This window comes from Camelus ferus, chromosome 7 (genome assembly GCF_009834535.1).
Source record: "Camelus ferus isolate YT-003-E chromosome 7, BCGSAC_Cfer_1.0, whole genome shotgun sequence".
Classification (NCBI taxonomy): domain Eukaryota; kingdom Metazoa; phylum Chordata; class Mammalia; order Artiodactyla; family Camelidae; genus Camelus; species Camelus ferus.
The window spans coordinates 57749514-57776867 of NC_045702.1; the positions used below are offsets into that span (position 1 = coordinate 57749514).

Here is a 27354-nt window from a genome sequence, read left to right on the forward strand (position 1 = left end):
ATGGGGACAATGTTTTCTCTATTTAAGGTGCTTATAAGCTGGGAGCAGGACAAAGACTTGGAAGTTAGACATCTAGCTTCTTAGCTTGTGATGGAAAATGTGCAACTTAAATGTCAAGAGGAAACCAGGCTGTGGAAATCTGATCCGGCTACACTACCTGCAGCTCCTGGGAGCAGGTTAGGAACTCAAGGAGCACTGAATACTGCCATTACCCTGAGCTGAACTCAGGTAAGATGCTAAAAGCCCAGTCTTTCCAAAAACACATGTGAACTACTCCAGTTTTACTAATAACTTTATTTAAATAAGACACAGGAATTTCTATACTGAAAAAATACAAAACAAAAGCCACACATTTCCTTGTGTAAAGCCATATTGTATGGTAACTCAAATACTGTTCAGCGCAGTGGCTAGAATTAAACAGTACAACTATATACAAAATTTAAACAATTTCTGACAAATTTCTACAGCTGGATGTAGGATACATTTGAGCTCAACAACTTCTGGGAAATTTACATGGCAAAGCATAAGCTTTAACACATTTGGTTCAAAACTTTAATATATGCTAAGAACAAATGTACAACACAATATTTAGTTTCTCATGAGAAAATAAAAGCACATGTCACTATAAATATCGTACATCAGATTTCATCACCAAAAAAAGCATGTTTCGTCCATTATTCAGAAATTGATATTGATACTATTGCATCTTGTTTGGACAAAAGCAGAGCATAAGATCAACACATTATATGTAATGCTAAACCAGACATCAGAAGTTAATGGAGCTCATATTTATCTTACAGAACTAATTATTTTCTCCCTTTAACCATAATCTACAAAATATAGTATTTTCATCAAGGCCTGAGATTATTAGAGTTAAAGGTGTCTGCTGCTGAATAGATTGTTTTAAAAGGTTCCCCTGTGAAAATGGCAAAAGTAAACTGAGTCCTTTTCCATGACAGTCTCCTACAATATAACACTGACTAATTTAAAGGAGCCAGAATGCACCTTCAGGAGAGAATATTACTGCAAACTTTGGTGGAAAGAAGATATTGAGATCATGACAAAATAATACACAAAATACATACACACACAAACATATACATATATATATATATACCATTTCTTTAAAAAAAAAAAATCTATGGTGTTGCTTTCTTTATCACCTCTTCCTTCTTCAACCTCTTTAGAAAATAAAAGAAAGAAAAACCCAGGAATGACTGAAGGGAACTGAAACGTTCCTGTAGCAGTAGGCAACTCGTTCCCCTAATTTTTAAGAAAATCGTGCCATATACTATAGGTACAGATGAAACAACTCTGTTTTATTGAACTGAAGGCAATGGAATAAAAATACAAACACCTCCCTTTGCTTTTGAATACTGTGTGCTGCAGAAAACAGTGTCTGATTTGGGCTCTTCCACTGGCCAGTCTGCACTATCTAGGGCTCTCCTCACACTTTGAGATGTTAGGTCAAGTCTGCAAGTTCAAGGCTATTTACTTGGGTTATGGTCTACTTCGCACATCCAAAATATTAACAGAACTATTCATGGTAGTATTATGAGAGGCTTAAATGAGACAGGTTCACACTATTGCTTTTGTAGGTCAGCATATAACCGGCTTACTTATATTGAGGTCTGAGACCAACATATTCTCTCTCTATGTGAATACAACTGAGGCATCTAAACTGAGGAAAACTATAGCCGAAAGTGTGTCATTTCTTAACTTGTAAAGAATTTCCAAAAGAGAAACTAAATATTAACGTGCCTTTAGATAAAACAGTAGCATTTCACGACCCTGATGGCCAACATAAACAAACAAAATCTCAATCATCCACTGTGAAACTTCACTTACTCTGAAATTAGACCTAGACATTCTTGTTTTTAAACTACACACACACACATTGTGGAGTGTGTGTATAGTCTAGTACTGGACACTTTATTTGCAACACTGTAACAGTCATTAAGCAACACCTGAACTTGTCAAAAAAAAAAAAAGCCACATTTACACATGTTGAAACAGTGAATGCAACAGTTGTTTTACTTGTAACCACATGACAAAAGTGATGTCAGACACCACAGATTTGCTGGTTCTCCTCATGTTCACCCATGTCCAGGATTTTCGCTCTCCTAGGGTTGAATGCACTTCTTATTTTAAGAATGTGGAATGTAATGAGGAAAGGGTAATGCATAAAATAAGGAAAGGCAAAAGAGTGATGTTCCCTCTTTAGCTTTTTAGCTGTGAAATAGTTAATATCCCAGTATGATATACATTCCAAGTTACCTGAGTTTAGACTTCAACTGAAGTACCTGAAGCTAGGCCATAGGGTGGGCACTGTGCAACTGTTGTGGCCATTTTTTTTTTTTTTTTGCATTGTATGTATTACAGAAGTTAGAAACAAACACCTGGATCAATTGTAAACATAATCCTGAAGTACAGTATTTTTCCATAGGACAAAACACAGCAAGACGTTCTCTATTTAGACAGGCAACTTTCTGATATAGAGCTTATTTATACTGAAGAATTTGGAACAAAACACAGGACACAGTACTAATCTGTCAAACATACTATGAAATGCATAGTCTCCACTTAAAATGCTGAATGACACACACATCTTGCAAGCATTACTGCTTTCCACAAAAACTGCTGAATAGGAGTTCCGTCCCTGCCAAGATCAGTGTTAAGAGATACTTTATGATGCTGATAAGTATTTTGTTGTTGGTGGTGGTGTTCAGAAAGTTTGTCACTCCATGCAGGTAGATGTCTGAGATCTAGTTCCTCATCCATGGAACGCAGGGTAGAGGCCAGCTCCCCCTTCACTTTAGATGATCACATAGTTCTGAGCAGAGGTGTGTTCCTCACCCTGCAGTTCCTGCAGGAGCTGCTGCTGCTGCTGCTGCTGGGATGGCTGTGGGACAGAGGCCTCTGTGGCGCCTGCCGCGCTGGTGTCATCAGAAAGAGATGTAAAGGAAACCCGAGAGGAGAGCTGCTCAACGGTCAGGGTTGCCAGAGCTGAGCTCTGGCCAGAGTTAGGAGAGTTCTTCAGCATCAGGTCAGAGGCAGGTAAGAGAGGGCCTAGAAGTTTTACAGGACAGAAAGCTGATCCGGTTGGGATGAAATTAACCTTGTTTTTGTCAGGACATGAAAAGAGAGGGGTTGAGATAGGCTGACGAGACCTAAAACCATAAAACAAAATTAGGTTTACAATCATTAAAAAATTAAGCACTTTCTGAATTAACTGGAGTTCTCTAAAACAGCTAAAATGTGAATGGCAGGGAATGAGTTAAGTGTACACAGAGGGGTAAACATCTTCCATAGCACAAGTCAGCTGGCAGACTACTGAAGTACACAGCACTGAGGTGATATTTGAGACAAAAGGATTTTCAGAAATGGGCAGACAAATTTTTTCAGAGATCATTAGTTTGCTTTCATTCATTTAGGAACATGGAAAAGCCTCCCATGTTATAGTTGAAGATTATGTAAGGTTAGAATGACCTTTTTTGTTAAGTATATTGGCAGAGGGCTTACCCCATCAAATATTTGGTTTTAAGTATTTCCTCTTTGTTTCCCTGTAACTCTATAATACTTCTACTATCACAGATCAGGGGGAAAAAAGTTTCAGTAGTTTCTCGAAGAGCCAGTCAGCCCAACAGAGCAGCATCCACAAGCCCTTTCTCTCTTCCCACTCCTAGGCACTAAGCCACCAACTCCTGCAAAATCAGTCCCTGTCCCCTTCTAGGATGCAAGAGGACAGCAGCCCCCACTAGGCACCTGCACTGGGACAAAGGGATAAGTGAGTCCAAGAGTCACACACTCTTTCTTTGAGCTATTCTGCAATGTATTTACAGCATGAACCTCTTTTTCCTTTCATTTCTAATTTATACATACTGAAATTTCAAAAGTAAAAAAAAAAAATCTGCAAGCAGAAAGTCTAAATTCAATGAATACACATGCTAGATGTGCGTGCAGGGAAGGAGTAGTTAGTGAGTTCCCTCTGGCTTGTGGAATCACTGTTGTTAGGCTAGCCACACATGGATACTCACTCGCTGCTAACTGTCTTTTTGTCAGCCATCTAAACTGACAGCTTTTGAACGGAAAAATTCTTATTGATTAAAAATAGATTTTCTAGGTAGGAAGGAGGAATTTCCAAGTTTCTTTGTATTACCCTATATATTTCTAGCATACAGATGCTAAGTCTCCTTCAATAAGATCTCTTTTGCCTATTCAATTCTCCTTTCATAACTTGGTTTTGAAACACATTATCAGCTGGATGGAGTAGTTGATTCATCTGTAATCAACTGGTCTCAGTAAAAAGCTTTACAGCTTTGCAGATCCCAGCTGACAGAAAAGACATTACTTACGCCATTTCCTCAAAGACCTTCACTCGCTCACATCCCTCTGGGGGCTCCCGTTTGAACATGTAGCTGTTGTTTGGTTTGGGAGATGAAGCATACTTGGGTAACGGTGAGCTACTCCCACTGTCTGTAAATTTAAAGCAGTTATATTAACTAGTGATTGAAAGCTCTTTTAAATTAAATTTGATTTCCAAACAAGCAGCCTTTTGCAACAGTTTATCCACTATTGCCCCTTCACTTCCACCACAGGGCTTCCTTTATTGCAAAGCTATTTCTAATGCCCTTGTATAGTACATTTCTTATAAATAAAAGCTTCAGTGCAACAGTAATCTGCCATACCACCGAACATAAAAAGTGGATTTTTTGGTCCAGAGAAGTATATTTTGAATAAAGTAGATCTGTAATCCTGAAAACAAATACATCATTATGTATTTCAAAAATGTAAATAAATGGGGTAATTTTTATAAGCCACACAGAAGAATTACAAGAGATTATAATACAGGGTTCTTTATAGTTATGCGCTGTCCAACCAATTTAATTGAACATTTTAATATGTGGAATAATCTTCATTACAGAAGTTTTTAGCAGAAATGTTACTTTACTAACCACCATGAATAACATGTATGCAGGGGAAAAATAGGTTTATAGAACATATTATATTTTCCCTTGGCCCAGAATGAAAAAGGTAATATTCAGAATTTTGCCTTTAAAATGTCTATATAAAAAAAACTTTTTCAGCACTATTTGTACTTTTGCTACTGGAAGCATGAGGAATCTAAAAGCATCTTTACCTAACATGTTTTCTTCATATTTTTTTGACCAAAAAGAAACCTTCTATTCATGAAAAGCCATAAAAACTATATGCAATTTCTCCCTTTCCTACCTGGCAAAGGATTTTGGAAATTCAAATCCAACAAAATGTGTCATTATCTTTGTAAGATGCCAAGTTGTAAAGTCAGTAACATACCTGTATAAATACAATAGTCCTATTTAAACAAAGTCTGACTTAATGCAAACCAACCCCCAATGCTAAAATACTAAGCATATGATCTATTGAGATGTATTATTTTCATATATATTTTGAAAGATTAGTACCTTAATTATGTTTGTCACAATTTTGACGTTTAGGATTTAGTACAAAGTCCAACATTCAGAATCTGAGAAATAGGGATGTTTTTATCATCATTAAAAAAGTATAATACACGCCTAGAAAGTAGACCTCTTAGGCACACTTATAGTGTATTTGGTGAATGATTCAAAGAGTGACTCTGTGAGTCTTGGCAATGCACATGTGTGCTTCTACTTGAATATGGCTATATCTCTGGCTGGAAAACCATTGCCTGCAAAATAATAAGGCCACATTATTGGGAAACCTAGAAAACCACATAGTTTCTCCATCACTACTTTTATGCATGTCTGTACAGATTATGCATAGTCTCTTGGAAGGAATTAAATTTTAGAATTAAGTTGGACTTCTTCAGACTTAAGCAATCAACACTAAACTCAAAGACATACAAAGAGACGAAGAGCATGATTAAAAGTTAGCTGATAGAATTAGATTAGAAATATGATGGACTAAATAGGATTTAAACAGAATTACTACTCTATTATTTAAATAACTTCTTTTGCTTCAGGAAATGAAATTATCATCTGTAGTGTGGTTTGATGGCCTAATGAAATCAGGAGAAACAACTGTATAGCATTTCTTGACAGCAAGCTTTTGGAACCAGTTGGCATTACCAATTGTATTGAAATGCCTGCCTTTTCAGTGAACTCCAATACCAAATTGTGAACAAGTGAGGAGAACATTTGGCTTTTACAGACAGTCTCTAAAATTTCAAAGGCAACTTCTTTATGAGAAGGTTATAGAATCTACTTATATTTTTGAACTTTGTTTCAACTAAGACCGTGTTTTGAATAACCAGGACATAACTTACATTCCAAATGTCAGGCCCACTTGTCATATGTGGAAGGTGTTTTATATTTTAATCACATCATTCAGTAAGTATTCACTGAATTGGCATTAATTTACAAATTAAGCAAACCAACTGTAGTTGTTCCTTTGTTTTTGTATACTTACAGTCAGTACAATGCTGCTTCTACAAAGATAATTCTGACATACAGAACAACACTGCTTATTATCATCTCCAAATCTGACTTGGCGTCACTGATAAGCTGCCGACTCACTCAGAATCTTACCTGAATGTGAACAACTCACTCTGAATCTGATTATCTGATATGGCAGTTAAAATGAAAGTACATCATTTTATTGAAGACAATCCTCAAACCAATTTATAGACTAAAATTATACCCCTTATAAATATAAATCATAATGGTAAAACTAAGCTGAAAATAAATTTGATTACGTAGAATATTTCCTATATTGAAAAGTAATACAATTAAGGATCTCAGGAAAATCATTCTGACACAATCGTAGTTTTTACATTCTTCAGCTTTTTAAATAAAAAAAATTTCCAGAGACATCAGTTTTCAAAAAACTGAAACACATTGTTCATATTAAACTGCTTTTACAGTATCCTACAGGGGGAAAAAATTAAAACTTCTAATAAAAGTTTCAATGTAATTTTAAATGCACACTTAACATATTTACTGAACACTTAACTATGTGCAAAATAGAAGGCAAAACAAAATGCTACATATTAGGTAAAACTCAGTGTTTCTCTTTTTTCCCCAATTCTTGCCAAAGGGAAACGGTATTATAACATCTTCAGGCAGATAATCAAATGGAATCTTAAGCTTATATGATATTTGTTTTAAAGCCTGTCCCTTCTCTGACAGACACTGCCTTATTAATGGTGGTAGTCATTTTCCACACCTTCCAAGCTAGAACTTTGTTAGATCTTCGCCTTTATGCTCATCTTTCTCCTTCCTCACCCTGTACATCCAATCAGCCACCAAATGCTGCTGATTCTTCATCTATTTCCTCTAATTCCTTTGCCCTTGCTAACCCTCCTCTTCTTTGCCCTACACCTATGGTTTCCCAAGTGAGGTGCACAAAACAATCTGCTGACATGCAGGAAGAAAACAGGCCAACATTTATATATATTTACTTTCTAGCTCTGAAAATGAGAAAGTAAGCTTTAATAGCACATATTTAGTTTGTGGATTGAATTATGCACATATATAACTTAGGAATATATGAAATTTATATTACAAGTACAGATTAAAAGTTGCTGGAAAAGGTATGTAATAAATCAAGCTTAGAGACATAGGACTAGGCTATTAAAGTAGCATCTTATCTTGTCCTCCTGCTGTCTCTCTCCATTTCTGTAGCTTTATCTTTAAAGATAAAGCTGGTCACGTCCTTTAGCTGATGAAAGATAACCTGCTTGGCTTTTCATTTCTTTTAGGAAAGCTACAAGGCCCTTATGAAATAGCGGTCTATCTACCTCTCCAGTCTCACTGCTTTCTACTCCCTACCATTTACCCCTACATTCCAGCCCACAATTTCTTACTGTTCTCCACACACCAGGCCCTTTCATAGCTGAATGCCTATATAATGGCTCTTCCTCCTGCAAAGGCAGCAAGAAGAAGTATGAAGTTCCAACAGAAGATCTTTGTTGGCATTTGGACTCCATAAAATTGAATAAAGTTAACTTCATTTCTCTAAGCCTTAGGTCCCCCATTCTTAAAATAATGGCAATGTTCCTACTCATAGGATTGTGGTAATATTATTGGAGATAACAAAGGGAAAAATCACCTGGGCACATTTAATCATCATAATCCTCTAAGGCAGGTACCATCTTTCCCTCTAATTTGCAGGTAAGGAAATTGACACAGAGAGCTTGAGTAACTTGCCCAAGGACACATAATTACTAAGTGGCAGAGCAGAGACTAAATCTGGTTGCACCAGAGTCAGAGTTCATTACCATTACACTCCCTGCCCTACTAAGTTGTGATCTATCTCAACTCTAGGGTCCTCATTAGAGATATGAGAGGTGACAAGATGATCAAGTTCCTTCCAGTCTAATATTTTATGCTTCTACCTAAGTCTTACAGCTTGGGTAACAGCTTTATTGGGTCTGCCTTCTGTTAGTCTCACAAGGAGACAGAGTGTAAGGAGTAGCCTCTGTGTGTCAATATTTCTTCTTACAGGAACACAAAAGGTAACAGGGAGAAAAAATTCAACAGATACTCTTTTCCTCTAGCCTAGTTGATACCTTATTTTTCCCCCAGGCGTGATCAGAGTAGAAAATGAGATGGGTTTTACCAGTTAACTTCTCTTCCCCTAATTTCAAAAGAAATTTGAACTTCATGGCTTCTTTCTCACCAAAGGCCTATCACTAAGATAGCATAATCTCAGAATGGCTACTCTATTGTCTTCTCTTGGGTGGCAGTAGTGGGGAGGATTATCATATTCTTCTTGAATATTCAAAAGCCTAATGCATATGATTTAACAACATAAAAAGACACTAATGTTTTCAACACAGCTACAAAAAATAGATTTTTAAAAAATGGACATACCACGAAGCAGGAATACTCAAAGGATCTCCACCAAGCACTATTCCATGCCAATGCTAGGCACTACCCTATCTGCTAAGGATAAAGTAATGAGTAAAATAAAGTTACCTGCTCTTGCTGGAGCTTACATTCTAATAAATAGATAATAGAAGATTAAGTGAAACTATATATGCAGGCATATTAATAAATCTTGATCTGCTTTTATTCTAGACTCTGGGTTGTAACTGCTAGAACTGAGCTGCATACAAATTAGTTTAGAATTAAGAATAATTAACTCAACCACAGAAAGTTAGCAGAGCAACTGCCATTAGTACAACTATGAACATTTTCCAAAAGAAGAGGAAAGGCATTTATTGGGTGCTTCTTATGCATGTCAGATAATGAGAATATATATAAATTTAGATGTCATCTTGAAAAAGCAAAATAGGGATAATGACCTTAGGGACATAGTTCTAGAACAGTTGTTTTTTTGGCATAAAATTTCTACACTCTTTGTAGTTTCACCACCAAGAGGTTCTTCTAGGATAATAAACATCCTAGAATCATGTTTTGATAAAGAAACAGATTCAGGCTCAAAAACAGTGATTTTCAAGAAATGGTGGCTAAAAGAAGTATATCCAATGTATGTATTTTCACAATATAAACCACAAAAGGAAAGTGCTACAAAATCTTGGCCAATTAGGCTATTAAGAAAATAGAAGGTTAAAGTATGGTAAGGGCAAAGGTCAAAGAAAGTTAAGAAACAGAGCCCTAAAGACAAATGCAAAGAGAGTTTAAAACATACGTAGAAGATGTCAAAGAGTCTCTTTCAAAAGTCTTGCCTAGGGTCAGCCTTAGACCCTGAAAATATAATACTTTTTTTTTTCTCTTCTGTAACTAAGGGCTGCTCAGTTCTATTACCCAAAGTTTACCCTAATACCCATATCATAGTATGAGCTGAATAGGCCTATATGCACTGGCCCTTGGAAACTCCATCCACGTAACGTATATTGTTCCTGTAGGAAAATACAGTCTAAGTTCCAAGTAACCAATTTATGGATTCTTGGAATACAACTCTCACTAGTTGGCCTGAGTAGAATGGTTCGGCTGACTCCATGATTAGAATAATCAACGTTTCCACAGTATCTTATGAAACTGCAGAATTGTGTAACAACTGCCTAAGCGAACTGTGCCAAAGATCAACTAGAAGTGGTAGAATGAAGTCTAGATTTTGTCGTTTGCCCAGTGCCACTTTAGCTACCATCAAGGAATGCTGGCAGAGCTGCTAAAGGAACTAATATTTGACACTGCCACTATATAAGTGACTATTTTTCTTCCTTGCATTTTGGGCTTGGTAATGTAGAAGCATTTAGGCTAACTCTAGGGCATATTCTAAGGATGCCAAGATTAGGGCTCTTATTCTGGATCTCTGATTTCTCCACATAGTCCATAATGTAGGAGCTGTGGCTGTTATTGGGTTAGTTAGCCCAGCAACTTTACACATGTGACTAGGCTGCCTTCAGTCTGAAGGTCACTGGGAAAACCTTGCAGGAAAAACAAACAAACAAACAAACAAACAAACAAAAACACCAAAAGCAAAAAACCAAAACCTGAAAATAGTCTCTTAATGGTTGGACTTTTCTCAATAGTCAGCATGTTTTTGTCCTGGCACTGCAACTTAAACAGCCAAAGAAAAACCAGTATGCTAATCAGCTAAAATTATTTCATAGGGCTCAAACTGCCCATGCTTCATGGAGAAAAATAGATGTTAGGAATAAGCAAAAATAATAAAGTCAGGAAAAGGATAAGTATGTAACAGATGAGTACTAGAAAAACAATCAGTTCACGAGCACATTTTTCATTGAGCATGTATTCACAATGGCTGTCCCTCCCTGCACTGGCATGTGCCTATCTAGGTGCCCAACGATGTCCCAACCGGCTATTCTACAACAGCAACTACAGAATACTGAGATACTCCGAAATCAATCCTTGTTGACTACAAAATTACAGTATCATTGTGTTTTTATAGTTAATGATGCAAACTTATTAGAAATCTACAGCTTCTTTTTTATTTCTTTACTGGAAATAAGTATAAAGAAACAAAAAAGCAATTTAAGCTTTATGGTGGAAAATGCAAATTATTAGCTAGAATTAGTATCTTAAAATAATTTGGATGGTCCACAGAGAAGTAATGAATCAGAGATTATAGTTCGAATGACTTATGTAAGTTTCAGAAACTGTAAAAATGACAGCTCCCTCATTTGTACCTTTAGTGTTCTGAACATACTTGTATAATTATGTATTATTTATTTATATTACTATTATTCCTATTAGACTATAAATTCTTTAAAAACAGATAATCACATCTTCATATCTATTTCTCCACTCTCTAGGTAGGGTGCCTGACATACAGATAGATACTCAACAACATATGCTTCTTAAATAAACTCAGTTGAAATACATAAACCTCCACTCCCGATCCTAAAATATATGTATGTATGTATATATGTATACATACACATATACATACATACATAAGAGATAGACACTATTTTAATTTTCTCTTCACAAAGATGGCAGCTGATTTAAGAACTAGGAATTTCACATTGTAAGAGAAGGTCACACATTTTTCCAGGGAATAGTAACATCAACTTGATCTTAATCATAAAGTAATGCCTCACAGCTAACTATGGTAGATAATGTTAAGAAACTTGTGTAATGAAGTCTTAATTCCCAAACTGAAGTAGTTCTGTAAAAAACAAAAAGTCTTAAATGATTCTGAGATCGCCATAATTTCTAAAGAAATGAAAAAAAAATCACTACAGTCACACTCGACACCATTTATTATTTACTATATACCAAGGGTTGTGTTAAGCACTTTGCTCCAATACCTCATCTAACCCGAATAATGATATGAGGTATGAAAACAGCTATTATCACTGTTTTACTAAGAAATATATATATTTTTAACTATTGAGAAAAAACTGTTGGCCTTAGAGATGATTTGGACAAATGTTCTCATTTTATATTAAAAAAAGAAAAGGAACAGAAGAAAGAAGATTTGTGTTATGCAGGCAGGTATCTGGTATGAAAGAATAAAAGGGCATAAAGGAAAATATACAAAGAAAGACAAAGTCTTAGGAAAAGGTCTAACTTGTCTAAAAACAGTCAGAATTCAGGTTATTATTACCCTATGTTGAAGAGATACCTGCACTCTCATGTCCACTGCAGTATTATTCACAACAGCCGAAACATGGAAACAACCTAAGTGTCCATGAACAGATGAATGGATAAAGAGAATGTGGCATAAACATACAATAGAGTATTATTCAGCCACAAAAAAAGAAGGAAATCTTGCATTTGTAACAACGTAAATGGAACTTGAGGGCATTATGCTGAGTGAAATAAATCAGAGAAAAATACCATATAACCTCATTTATACGTGGAGTCTTAAATACATCGAATTCATAGAAACAGAGAGTTAGGATAGTGGTTGCTAAGTGCAGGGGATAGGAAAAATGGGGAGATGTTGGTCAAAGGGTACAAACTTCCAGTTATAAGATGAGTAGGTTCTGGGGATCTAGGGTACAGCATGGTGACTATAGTTAACAATACTGTGTTGTATACTTAAAAGTTGCTGAGAGAGTAAAGCTTTAATATGCTCACCGTAACAACAAGAAAATGATAATTATGTGAAGTAATGGAGGCATTAACTAATCTTTTGTGATGAGTATTTCCCAATATATAAATGTATCAAATCATTACCTTGTACACTTTAAAGTTATGCAGTGTTCTATGTCAATTATATCTTAATAAACAATTCAGATTATTAGAGCATTCACAGAAATTTGGCCGGAGAGGGAGGTTTTGGTTAAGTTGTAGATGAAAAGCAAATTGTTCTACTTTTCCTGAAGGCACTGGGGCTCTCACAAGTAATGATAATGATGATTATTGTTATAGCAGCAGCTACAATTTATTGAATCCTTGAGAATTAATGTAAGTTTTATGCCTAAACGTTTACAGGACTCAAATCCATTCCTGTATGTCAAAGCCAGTGTTGCTCTTAACATGGTGTTGCTCTTAACATGGTGTTATAATGTCTCTTGCTGAAGATCTTGCAGAGTGACATGAATATACCTTCTTTCTCATAATAAAACAGATTCTACATCTTCGGGAAAAAGATAGTAAAGTCCTATCCTGTCCTATCCTAAACTTAGGATCTAAGCAGTACCTGTGCTGAACTTCAGAAACCACACATCTATCTGCCTTATCAAATATAGTCTCTTAGAGGCCCTGAAGGCAATCTCACAACCAGTTAATGAAAACGGAACTCATCTATCATGTTCTTAATACATCTCCTTTTTGGTTCAGCATCTCTCAACCACCCACAATATTAAATTAAGAAAGAAGACAACAAAACCCCAGAATTAACTGCCTCGCCTTATTATCACTGTTATTTTTACTTTTCATTTAACCCAACTACAAATGCTAATAACTAGCAAAAGTGTTTTTGGGGTTTTTTTTTTTTTTTTTGGTTTTGGTTTTTGTTTTATTTAGCAAAAGTTGTTATCCTTTCTACTGGTATGACAAAAAATACAGGATTTGCAATCAATCTGACAAGATCTGCTTCACCATTTACCACCTGTGCAGTCTAAAACAAGTTACAGTTACCCAACATTTCAATTTGCCTTCAAAACAAATACTCCTACTAGAAGCAAGATGGTTTCTTATTTGTTTTACTATGAAACATCCATAGTAAAAATGTGAGGAAGTGATTAAAGGTGTTTGCTGTGATAGGATGCCTCAGTGAAATGAGTTTCCTAGTCTGACATTATATGAAAAGGAGACTTCCCATTTGAAGGAAAGAGATGCCTAACTAAGGTACTGCTTTCAATACATCCTCAATGGAGGAAGAGAGTTCAAAAGGCTTCCAGTAAGTAAAGAGTGAAAAGAAAGGGAAGATTTGTTGAGATCCACCCACAGAAATAAAAGCAGAGGACAAAGTAGCTTCCATCTATTGTCTCAGCAGAGTTAGGCATAAAAATGAGTAAAAGAAGCTAGACCAAAAGAATACACTGCATCATTCCATTTCTATGCAATCCAGTAACAGGAAAAAAACTAGATTATGATGATGGAAGTCAGAACAGTAGTTTCTTTCAGGTGGAGAAGGGAAGGATATGGTCTGGGAAAGGAGGCAAGAGAGCCTTCTGGGATGCTAAAAATGCTTTGTTTCTGATCCAGGTTATGAGTGCGGACATGTGTAAAAATTCAGGAGGCTGAGCACTTAATAGCTGGGACACTTTATTAATTCCTCAAAATGAAACAAAGGAAGGTGACTGGAGGTCAAATCAGAACAAGGAGCATAAAAATCCTAAGATTCTGTATACTTTAACTTCTCCATGTTTTAAAATTTTTGTTGCCTATGATCTGTTCCTCTGTGGTGAGAAGCAGTAAATGTGCTACAAAGTACGGAGTTACTCTGTAAGAAGATAGGAAGGTGAGGGCTGGGCAGTCTTTGTTATGTTCTGTGTCTGGGTCTGAGGGGGCCAGAAACTGAAAGAAGAGAGTGAACAGTGCTAGCCAAGTGCCTGACACGAGGACAGGAGAACATGGGCCAACGGTCTGGGCCTGACAAGCAGTAAGAACTCCCAGGGATTCTGCCCTCTTATTGGTGTTAGTTAATAATTCATCTACATATCATAATATAATCCCTGATGTGCTGCAGTACTTGTTAAACTTTATCCTACTTAGTTAAAAATATACTTATTCTTCCAACAGAATTTTTAGAAATTATTTCTTCCCAAATCAATCTGATTACAAAATCTAACCTTAGGCACAAGAAATATAAACTCTACCATAGCCATTGTTAACTCTGGACAATATCAAGGAAAAAACTGTGTGTTATAAGATGTGAAGCTGTACACACTGCATTTTATAGCTTTCATTAGCTGTTAGAACCATGCGCTGTGCTCCTCTGACACATTTATGGAAGATGTTTGTGAGAATCACAAAGAAGGGGGTACGTGAAACCAATGAACAAACAAACCTAGATCAACCAAACCTTTATAATCCCACCATTCAACAAAGGAAAAAAGGTGATGTAATGGTCTAAGACAAAGAAAGTATAATGAGCAAGGCTCTATAACAAACCCTCTATTTAAGTGGATGATTTCATTCTTACCTTTATCACGATCATAGAGTAAGTCTTCTGTTGAGCAAGGGCTACCATCCTGGGATTCCGGGGGACAGAAGGGGGAGACACAGGGTGAGTGACTGCTGCAGCTACTACTGCGCTCCTGCACGGAGGGGGTCTGCGTGTCAATGCTGCGAGTGCTGCTGCTCCGGTAGTGAGCAGGGAGCGGGGCTCTTCGGCCATCCGGGATATCCAAAGGCTAGAAGAGCAACAATCATTACAGGTCGATGACAGTGCATACACTCCATCCACGTAGAAAGCACATGGAATTTCCTTTGATTTCATATTCCACTTCTATTACCACCATTACTGATTCTTCAGGGAATAAAGATACCAATTTTGTGTCTTAATTTCTGCCCCTTACCTTTAGGTTAGCACTTCCCTTACCACTCCTCAAGGACAGGGTCACCTTTCAACACTGTCTCTCTAATGTCCAGCACTGTGTGTGACACACAGCAGACATTTGATAAACATTTGCTGAATGAATTAGTCAAATTGCTCAAGAAATCACTCTGACTTCCTAATAAGAAAAGTGAAATGTCATATTCACAGGTATGGATTTTTGTTTGTTCATTCTTTCTTATTTTAATTTTTTAGAAGCTAGTAACAGAACTGTATCTTCTATTTCTTTGAAAATTACTCAGAATTTCTAAAAAAGAGGTTTATTCTATTAGTACTCAATGGGGGATACTGAGATTACTCAGAACAATTCTACAAATTTGGTATCTCACTGAGTAGGACTACTCAAGAATTCTGCTTAGTTCTAATGCATTGTTCTGCATGGCAAAAATAAGAAACAGAAATGAAATTATAATCATAGAATCATATATTTTGGATCTGAGAAGACCCTGGAGCTCATTAGTCCAACGTCTTTACAAATAAAGAACCTATAGTTTAGAGCTCCTGGTGACATGGTCAACTAAATGGCATCAAAGCTTCTGTCCCAGTGGACTCTTTCTACTCTGCTTTTGCTATAAAGATAGATCTTATTCATTTGTGTGCTAACAAAGTAAGGTTAACAAACAAAACTGTATATATTAATCATTTAAAATATTTTTGTTATTATACAGAGAAGACCACAGTGCTATTTATTTACAACTTATTTTCACTATGTTACTGCTGTTTTTCCGAGCCTTGTCATTTCAGAATTTTCAGAAATACTGTCAGAGGGAAAATGAAGTAAGATCAAATTAAGCAGGATCAAAATGTATCATTTTCTTTTATAACAAACAAGTTAAATGAAAGCCAAAATCTAAAATAAAAACTTCATTTATCCACGCAATGTTGCTAAACCAAAACCATACCATCCTTTACAACCTGACAATGACTATGGTACTATAAAGAAAATATTCAATTATGAAACATTAGCTCATTTTTGTCAGCAAACAGAAAAAGTAAAATTTTCCAATTTAGGAAATAAATTCCCAAAGGAATATTAATTTACTAGGTCAAAAACTAAGAAAATTATTTAAAATTTTTTTCCTTTACTTAACTAATTTAGATTTTAATTACAAGTCTACACTAAAACTTAAAATGAACGATTCTAAGAATAAATCTCATTGGAGCAATTTTTGGGGGGACAAAATTATATGATAAATGTGTGAGGTTTTCAGAACAACCCATAAAGATCATTTTGGAAAATATATGAGGGCTTCATAACAGAGGTCTTTCTTAAAACTGAGATATTTAAGTCAAGGAAAATGTTACCTTAATAAAAGTATCAATATTGGTGATTGGTAAAAGAGTAATGTATCAATTTGTAACTAAAAAGGTTTAAGAATTTGAGTTATCTTTCACTGATGTCCTATTGATTGATAAAACACAATCTTTTTTTATTCCCATTTCTGAATCTAGAATTGGGTAATATAATAATCAGTTTCCTTAACCAACTTTTTGTTTTGTTGGGGAGGGGGTTCAGAAGAATCAGAATAACAAAACAGATTTTAGATATCTACATATTTATGCAAAGTAATAAAGGGATGTATAAAGGCTTAACACATCGATAGGAAGTTACTGGCAGATTTACTGATGGTGACATTTTGATTTATTAAAACTTTAAGGCACACTTAATCATAAATCTGAAAGTTCTAAAAATTAATATTTTAGTTTTAAGTGTGTAGGTTACCCAAGAGTAATTCTGATAATTCTGAAATGGCTACTATGAGATTAGAAAATGACTTATTTAAAAGCAGAACTATGTTAGTAAGTTTCATCATCTAGCATAGTTTTGCTTGGCAGTTCTTAGAATCAGCAAATATGTGACTGATTATCTCATCTTCAAAAAATTAGGCCACTTTTACTTCCTTACATTACTAATTCTTAAATGTTACTTAATGTATGAAGGAAACATTTTAATAGTAAACAGTTAAGAGCTGGCACAATTTCAAAAGGGTTTCTTTTTGGCCTAATAAACATAACATAAAAATTTAACATGAAATGTCTAGGGAGAATAAAACGGTACAACCTTTTGAAAGGGTAATTTTAGCAGTATTCATCAAAATTTAAAACGTGTACATGCTCTGACCCAGCAATTTCACTGCCAGGAAATTGTTTGCAAGGGTACAGTATGTTTTCTAAAGCACTGCTTGTCATGATAAAAACGGAAAACAATCTAAATGCCTATCAGTAGGTGACTTTTAAATTATGGCACATTCATACAATGCTTTCAGTATGTATTAGTATACACACATATACTGGCAAGGATATACAATAAACTATGATTAATGTTTATATCTGCTAAACAGTATTGAAAGTTGGAAAAAAGCCTTTTAAATTTATTAACATAAAATTGAACTGTGTGGACTGCAAGATTAAATCAATTTTAAAAACTACACATTATTTGAAAGAATCAGATATACATTTGACATAAATCATATTTTAGCTCCAAAAAACCGTCAGAGAGATAATTAAGCCATAGGCGACTTGATGGTTTCTTTTGTTGAGTATACCTTTAAAATGTGGTCAAATATATGTTCATATGAAGGAGTGTCTAGATTTCTTTTCCAAGACAGAGGTAATTTATAAAGTATTTTTTATTAATTCATAATGGATCAAAGACCTAAAGATAAGAGAAAGCTAAAACTATAAAACTCAGAGAAGAAAAGACAAGAATAAATCATTGTGGCCTCACATTTGGCAATGGTTTCTTAGATACAACTCAAAAGAAAATGAGAAGTGAAAAGACAACCTACAGAATGGGAGATATTCTCAAATCATATATTTAATAAGGGACTTTTATCTAGAAAATGAAGAATTTTATAAAAACCTTTTACAATTCAGTACTAGAAAGACAATTTTTAAGTGGGCAAAGGATCTAAACAGACAATTTTCCGAAGAAGATATATAAATGGCCAATAGCACACAAAAAGATGCTTAACATCATCTGCCATTAGGAAATGCTCTCAACACCCACTGGAATGGCTATAATAAAAAGCAGATAATTGCAAGTGCTGGTGAAGATGGAGAAATTGGAACCTTCATATACTGCTGGTGGGGATGTAAAATGATTTAGAGCAGCCACTTTGGGAAACAGTCTGGCAGTTTCTCAAAAGGTTAAACAATGAGTTACTTTACTAGCAAATTCCACTCCTAGGTATATACCCAAGAGAAATGAAAACATTATGTTCACATGAATACCTGTATATGAACTTCATAGCAGCATTATTCATAATAGCCAAAAAGTAGAAACAATACAAATGTCCATCAATTAATGACAATAAAATCTATACGACTGAGTATTACTTTTCAATAAAAAGGAATGTAGTACTGATACACATTACAATATAGGTGAGCCTTAAAACATGATGCTGAGTGAAAAAAGCCAGTTACAAAAGGTCCCATATTGCATGACTGCATTTATATGAAATGTCTAGAACAGGCCAATCCATACACAGAGAAAATAGATTAGTGGTTGTCTCACTGGATGACTGCTAAAGGGAACAGAGTTTCTTTTTGGGATGATGAAAAAGCTATAGAGTTGACTGTGGTGTTGGTTGCACAACTCTGTGAATGTACTAAAAACCACTGAATTGCACACTTTAAATGGGTAAATTGTATGGTATGTGAATTATATCTAATAAAGCTATCACCAAAAAAAAAAAAAAAAGACTTTGAGACAGTTCACAATATTAAAGAAAAAAAGGATTCAAATATCCCATGTAACCTTACCTTGGACACTTCCTCCTTCCCACTATTTTCTTTAATGAATACCTTTTCTAATTCGGGACTTATTCCTTCTACATTGCAGGGCACACGTGAAACAGATGATTTTGGCACTGATATATTTGACAGTGGCATAGGGACTGATCTTGATCCAGTAGCCTAGAAAAGAGAAGATAAGGTGGTGTCACATTGTTTGTGGCCAAAGAAATTAAGAACTAAAGAGCATGGTAAATCTGAAAATAGAAACTCAATGAGCAGAGTTATTTTGACATTTCAAATACAATATAAATTCAGATACACATACAGCAATTTAGGTTCTAAGATAAGGAAGTAAGGTAAAAATCACAGACCTGAAACAATCCTAGTACAGGAGAAAACTACTGATTTTTATATAATTATATTTAATCATTTCATTAAATTCTCCTATTTTTTATTTACTTTTTTCTTTATTATGAAAATTATAATCATAAACATAATTAAACATAATGATTATGAACACTCAGGTGTACATCTGGCTCCAAAAATTATCAACATTTTCTAACCTTGTTTCATCTAAACATCCACTTTTTTCTGTTCTTGGGAGTATTTTAAAGCACATTCTAGACCTCATATTTCATCTACAAATATTTCAGTATGTATAACAAAAGATAATTATTTTAAAGCATAACCACAGTGCCAAAAATTCAATGTAAGTTGGGAACAAATGTGTAAGTCTTTTTCATTAAATCATCAAGTCAATTGACATACTGTAAGTGCACTGGGCTCTTACAGAAAAGGTGCTTGAAATAAACAGAGTAAGAATAATACATTAATTCTACCAGAAGAAAAAGGAAGACATATGTGAATTTTCTCTTGAAAAGTCTGAGGCTTGCGTACCAACTGCATGTTTGTTTTACAGCTTTGATGAGGTATAACTGGCATATAATAAAATCCTCCCATTTTAAGTATGTAGTTCACTGAGTTTTGTAAATATATATAGTCATCCGATTATTGGTATAATCACCTTTTAGAAACTTCTATCACCCAAAATATTTCTCTAGGACCTCTCTATAGTCAATTCCCACCCCTAATACTTTGTGTCACTTTGCCTTTTTGAGGATTTAACGTAACGAATCATACAGCATGTAGACCTTGGCTCCTGACTTCTTTCACTTAGCAAGTTTCCAAGATTTAACCATCTTGTTGTAAGTATCAGTAGCTCCTTCCTTTTCATCGCTGAATAATATTATGTTGTATGGATGTATGAAATGTTGTTTATCCATTCACCAGTTCATGGTTATTTGTTGGTTTCCATTTTTTGACTCTTAAAAATAATAACTGCCATGAACACCGATACAGAAATCTTTGGGTGGACATACGTTTTTATTTCTTGTGGACAGATACCAAAGAGTGGAATTCCTGGGCTGTATGGTCAGTGTATGTTTAACTTTTTAAGAAAATGCCAAACTGTTTTCAAGGTGACTGTACCATTTTGTGTCCCATCAGCAATGTGTGGCTGTTCTCGGTGTCCCACATCTCATCAAGACTTGGTACTGTCAGTATCTTCCATCTTAGCTACCCTATCATTAGTTTTAATGGTTTAGTTCATTCACTTTGGTTTTCTAAATATCTAATTTTCTAAACAGTATCATATGCAAATAGTGGTAACAATTATTTCTTTTTCTTACTGCTCTCTCTAGAGCCTCTTAACTACTAGCAAATAATATCAATAATTACAGACATGTATGACTTGATTTTTAACAGAAATGCTTCCAGTATTTTATTGTCAGGATCTCATTACATTTGCAGTTAGTCACATTATGAAGTGTCTTAATTTTAAATAAGTTCTTAATCATATATGGATACTGAGTTTTTTTCCAGTGTTATTCAGCATCTACTTTGACTTTCTGATGCAACGAACTAATACATTTCCTAATGTTGAATCATTCTTACATTTGTGAAACAACCTTGATTAGATTTTTTTGGAGACATTACTTGAGTTTCTTCTGTTCTCCTACTAGTATTTGATTTACTAAAATTTACATTAACATTTATAAGTAAATTTGGTCTAGAATCGCATTTCCCAAATTTTGTTCCATTTGATATGTTAGTACATGTTTCTGGCGAGGGTGGGGGACAAAAAAACTTGAATCCTCAATTTCTTCATAAGTGAAATAGGGGTAAAATATATAAAGAGATACAGAGATAGATGGGTTAGGGTACTATTAGGGAGATTAAGTAAGATAATGCCCACAGTTACTTAGTAAGTGAATGAGCTAGGATTTCAGCCCAAGCTGGTATTAATCATCCTTGAGACCACTCCGCTCTATTATGTCTGTTATTAAAAGATTATACACATGACTTAAAAAAAAAACTTCTTATAATAATTAAACAAACGTTATAATTTAATAGAGCTAGAGATTTACATTAATTGTTTTTATCCTAAAATGATGGATTCTTCTTTATAAAAGGAATTATTCCAGTCTGAACAAAAAGTTAGCCTACCTGAGTGTGACTGATTGCTATGTGGTTGCCGTGGAGCGGTGACTGACGATCTTTCTCCTTACTGTGCCGACTACTCTGTTTACTACGTTGTAGTTGCTGCCTCAGTTTGGCAATCTGCTTTGGGTAGAGGGAAGGAGAAGCAAGAGAACAAAAGTAAATACCAATTTTTAAGTGCTTATTTATTTTATTCTGGATAGTAAAAAATGAATTTTTTATCAAATATTTCAAGAAGAGATAGTATTTCACTATGATTTATTCTTCCAAGTTTTAATAAATAAAAACTATTGAAAATAAGAAACAAATACATGCTACAAGTACTTCACTTATACAATTTAAACAGTGTTGTTGGAAAATACGTAGATGAAATTTCCCGATTATTTCATATTTTATGTTTGTAACACCAGAAATATCTTCCTCATTAACCACCTTTTGTAAAATGAAAAACTAGTATTTCACATGCTTATTGATTAAAATCAAACCTAATCTGTTAATATAGGGGCCATATTAGTTTCTAAGTTCCCATCTTATATAAACAAAATCAATCTCTTTTATCAATTACTAAACACTTTAAAATTCGAAATCCCATGGTGGTGAGGAAAATCAAAACATTTAGGGTGATATTGTTTAAGGGTACAAACTTGCACCTAGTAGATAAATAAGCCCTGGAGATCTAATGCACAGCATGGTGATGATAATCAACAAAAAGTATTATCAATGCCAAAGTTGCTAAGAGACTGGATGTTAACTGTTCTCACCACAAAAAAGACGTGATACTTATGTGACATGGTAAAGGTGTTAGCTAATTATACTGCAATATATATAACTAAATCAAACGTTGTATACCTTCAACTTACACAATGTTATGTCAATTACATCTCAATTTTTTGAAAGCCTGATGGAGGAGATAAATACATCATGAATGCATTCACAAATTTCAATATTCACTTCTTGCTATGTTTTGTCCTCCACAATCCATACACATATAGCAGCAAGAATGACAATATTAAAACACAAATTATATCATGTCAAAAAATTAGCATTAGTAACTTACTAGTATTTAATATCTTACTATATATTACTCTTAGTCACAACTTTTATTTTACAGTTTTACTGAGATATAAATGATAAAACATTGTACAAGCTTAAGGTGTACATGTTGATTTGATGCTTTTATTTATTACAAAATGATACATCATTGCATTAGTTAACATCATCCCATAACATAATTACTATTTCTTTTTTGTAGTGAGAACATTTGAGGTTTATTCTCTTAGCAATTTTAAGTGTATAATACATAATTATTAACTATAATCAAAATGCTGTACATTAGATCCCCAGCACTTATTAATCTTATAACTGGAAGTGTGTACCCTTTAACCAACCATGATTTCCTCTTCCCTCCAAGGCCCTAGCAACCACATGCTTTATGCTCTTTTTCTATGAGTTGGGTTTTCTTAAACCCCTGGAATAAGTGGTATCACACAGTATTTATCTTTCTCTGATTTATTTCACTTAGCATAATGCCCTCAAGGTTTATCCATGTTGTCAGAAAATCGCAGGAATTTCCTTCTTCCTCATTGCTGAATAATATTCATATATATGAGTAATATTCATATATATGTATGTATATATATATACACACACACTACATCTTCTTTATTCATTTATCCATTAACAGACACTTCACTATTGTCATACAACTTTTAAAATCAAATATAACTTAGAGGTATATTCTCAGTAAATGGAATATAACACCCCCCAGGCTTAAGAGAAAAGTCATGCCTACAATATGACTTGGAATTCACTAACCTCCTAATATATTTTAGGTGCTGTAAAATCTGCTTAAAGTGTACTACACCAGGAGTAAAATATTCCTGAGCATTTTTTAAGAGAATCATTAGCAATTTGGGAGAAGTTATTTAATATTGGTATTATTTTCCTTGTAGAAAGATGATATCAGTCATTAACAGGTACTTCTTGAACACCTTCAGGGAGCCCAATTTTATGCTACCTACTAGGCAAAGTGTAAATACAATAAAGTCTGTAAAGTATACTGATTTCCTTAAAGAGATGCTAGCAAAATACTTACCTTGAATAACCATGGCAATAAAAAGCAAAATAGACAGTTGCTATTAAAGCCTATAAATGCTCAAGGGGAAAAGTATATATATTGCTGGGAACACTTATTTTTACCTGTGGCAAATAGAAGAGAAACAGCATTGAAGAATATTAAGCACCAACACAAGAGAATAACCTTTTCCTTTCTTTTAAGTAACAGCCTTAGACTCTAGTTTTTTAAAACTCTTTGTAGCTTATGGACATCTTATACAACGTCCTTGCAAAGATATACAAATAAGATTACCTATGTTAACACTTGTGTTCCTTGCTCTCTGTTGAAATGACACCATTTTCTTCTAGTGAACATTAATTTTCATGAGAAAAGGAAGCAAAATTACTAGGTAATCATTATAAACAAAGACTGATTATATTCTAAGATAAAAGATAACAATTTCAAATTGTCGAATTATTTAATTAGGATAGGGGTATACAATTAAGTGTTTTCTGAATATTAGTGATGTTTTAGTGGTGTTTCAGAACTGGCAAGAGCTTAGAGAAGAGCCCATAATGTCTACAGATTAATCAAGGCAATTTGCACTTTTTCATTTTTAAAATAATCTTTAAAAATAAAAATAATCTGAAAATTGATTAGTCCTCATCACTCTCTATTTAAAGGCCTGTGAGACATCAAAATAAGCCAGAAAAGTTTTTGCTCTAAAGAGCTTTAACAAACCCCGGAAAACAAAAAGCATCTATGATGGTATATATGTTAGTTTCTCTGCTTAGAATACCAACTTAAACTATGCAACGTTATAGTTTCTGCAAAATACTGCTCATCTTTGGAATATAACATTATCCTTTTGTTTACAACTCAGTAGCGATTAGGGTAAAAGGAATATTTCCTAAATATATATACTCATAACACTACAAATCTTAGTCAAGAACCTTGTGCAATGAAAGCAAAATATAATAAATCCACCTTTGCTTCAGAATACAGGAGGTTCCTGTGTTTTTACACCACCTTCCGAAGAGAGGCAGACTTATAATAACAACTGTAAATATGCTCACCTTCCATAGCTTTTACTTAGAATTTCTCTTCCTTTCCCTTTGATGCTCAAGAGCCCATGGTCATCCTAAGCCACCTCTTCTCCCTAACCTCAGTACCAGTAGATAGTAGACAAAAAGATGTCTCTGGGAGGAAGGGGCAGAGGGAATTACAATTTCCCTCCACCCCACCCCCACCCCAGACACACACCACCCCCATCTCATCCATCCGTAGTTCTGAACCTCTGCCTGAGACAGTCTCTCTAATGAATCCCAAATTCCAATGAATTGCACAGAAGCTCTTGATCCTCACTTTGGTGGGCCTACTCACCCTAGTTACTATGATGAAATACCCATACACAACCTTCCTTTACAAAGAGGGAACACAAAGTTATACTGACCGGATTTTTTAAAAACTAAGCTATAGGTGAATTTTATTTGTGTTTCTAAATAAATGCTGTGGCTTTAAGAAAAAAATTAAGAATGGACCTTGAGGGTATATCCTAAGTGAAAAAAAAATCAAAAAAGAAAGCCAAATACTGTATGACCTCACTCATTTGTGGAATCTGAAAACAAACTGATAGAAACAGAGAACAGACTGCTGGTTGGCAGCAGTTGGGTAGGGGGTTGAAATGGGTGAGGGTAGTCAAAGGGTACAAGCTTCCAGCTATAAAATGAGTAACTTCTGGAGATGTAATGTCCAGCATGAAACCTACAGTTAATAGCACTCTGCTGTATATTTTGACAGTTGCTAAAAGAATAGATCTTAAAAGTTCTTACTCCACACACACAAAACTATAACAATGTTAGGTGATGGATATGTTAGCTAACATTCTTGTGGTAATTACTTTGCAATATATACATATATCAAATCGCTGTAGATACCTTAAACTCACATAATGTTCTATGTCAATTATATCTCTATAAAGCTGAAATTTAAAAAAAAACTAAGAGGGAAGGTAAGAGGAACCTTCTTTAAACATGAAATGGGTCCTACTAATAAGCACGAGTGCCAAAGTTTAAAAAAATAACCCTGGGTCACAGCGAAGAAATAAGAATTGTAGAGAAAAGAATTAGCATAAATACAAAGAAATGACTAAAACATTTGAGGAATTAGAAGAAAACTCAGGGACTGGCCCCACTTAAAATCTAAGAACTAGGAACACATTTTATTGTAAATTTTTGGAAACCTGGTAACATTGTCCTTGTTTATTTGCTATTTTTGTCCTATTAGTTTCCCCCACTGTTGTTAACATTTAAAAACAAAATAAAACTAAACCCTTAGCCTCAAAAGACCAGTTGAGTATTTTTGCCTCAGGTACTGAAAGGGAGGGACATATTTCTCAGAGTGAATTCTATTCCATAGTACACCAAGGAAATGAGAAATCTTGAAGAGCTGAGTGGCAGCAGGAAAGGAAACAAACGGGATCCTGGGACTTTCAGAAGAGAAGGAAAAACGTGAAGAAAGCTAGATTAAAGCCAGGAAAATGGCCCTTTGCCACTTGCATTTATATGAATTCTCTCAATCATTTTTCAATAAAAACCTATAAGATAGGTACTATTATTGTTCCCACTTGATAGGTAAGGACACTGAGGGGTAGAAAGGTTAAATATCTTGCTGAAAGTCACAAAGTCAAGTGGTGAAAAAGGTATTTGAACTTTAGGAAGTGGAATTCCAGAGTCTGCTCTCTTAATCACTATTCTGTATTGCCTAAAGAATTAAGTTAATAATTCACAAGGAGATAAAGAAATATTACAAAAAATGAAGACATACAAATGGGAATGAGAATTTTGACAACCACTGAACTTTAAAAAAAAATTACTAAAAATATTAATCCAACTTATTTTTCTAAAAAAAAAGCTTAAGAAGTCATGAATCTCAAGTTGTTATTCCCTTTTATATGAAAAAAGAGAATGTGACAAACTTTAGTGCTTGTGATGATCAATGTCCCAAAAGAAAGGTTCTGCAGTCTAAAAATGAATTTTACGTATTATATCCCTCAACGGTATTCAAAGGAATTTAAAATGCAATAGTACGTACTCTAAAATAATACTAAAAGTAAAAATTTTAAACTTCTTTTTGCTTAATATGAATATGAATTATCCATTTTCCTGTTTTTCTTTCAAGTTCCAATAGGCAAACCCAATGAAATAATTGCTGTCCATTCAGTCCCATGATACCAAATGCACAAACACAGGCATATGTATGCACAAGCATGCACTTACAACGAACACACAGATGTGCAAGCACACACATGCACAGGGAGATGTCACCTGCATGCACATCACCTTTACATGCCTTCATGCTTGCCCACATGCAGACTCACACAAACCCCCACCCCAGGAACAGAGAGACAGGGACAGATTCATCCCCACAGATATAGTTAGCTTTGGGACAATTTTTATACATATAAAATAGTTTTTAATATAGAAGCATGTTTACCAATATGGCATATGTGTCAACAAGCATGATGACAACAATACCAGACTAACATTTAAGAAACAGTTCACAAACTCACTGGATCCCACGGATATATTATATCTGTTTTACTGATGAGGAAACACTGTCAAAAATAAATTACCTTTCCCAACATAACACAGCTA

At 34.6% G+C, this 27354-nt stretch overlaps 1 protein-coding gene across 3 annotated transcripts in view; it reads right to left on the reverse strand.

Annotated features, from left to right (window-relative positions):
• Positions 1–274: 274 nt before the first annotated feature.
• Positions 275–27354, reverse strand: part of GLCCI1 (glucocorticoid induced 1) — an 84743-nt gene continuing 57663 nt past the window's right edge. The window contains exons 4-8 of one of the 3 annotated variants that reach the window (XM_032483958.1): positions 21649–21762; positions 19171–19323; positions 14992–15202; positions 4356–4476; positions 275–3170 (exon numbers count right to left, since the gene is read on the reverse strand). In XM_032483958.1, coding sequence (XP_032339849.1) covers positions 2816–3170; positions 4356–4476; positions 14992–15202; positions 19171–19323; positions 21649–21762 — 954 coding nt within the window. In that variant the 3' untranslated portion in view covers positions 275–2815. Of the gene's footprint in view, positions 3171–4355; positions 4477–14991; positions 15203–19170; positions 19324–21648; positions 21766–27354 lie in introns of all 3 variants that reach the window. The other 2 variants (XM_032483956.1, XM_032483959.1) reach the window with 2 other exon arrangements.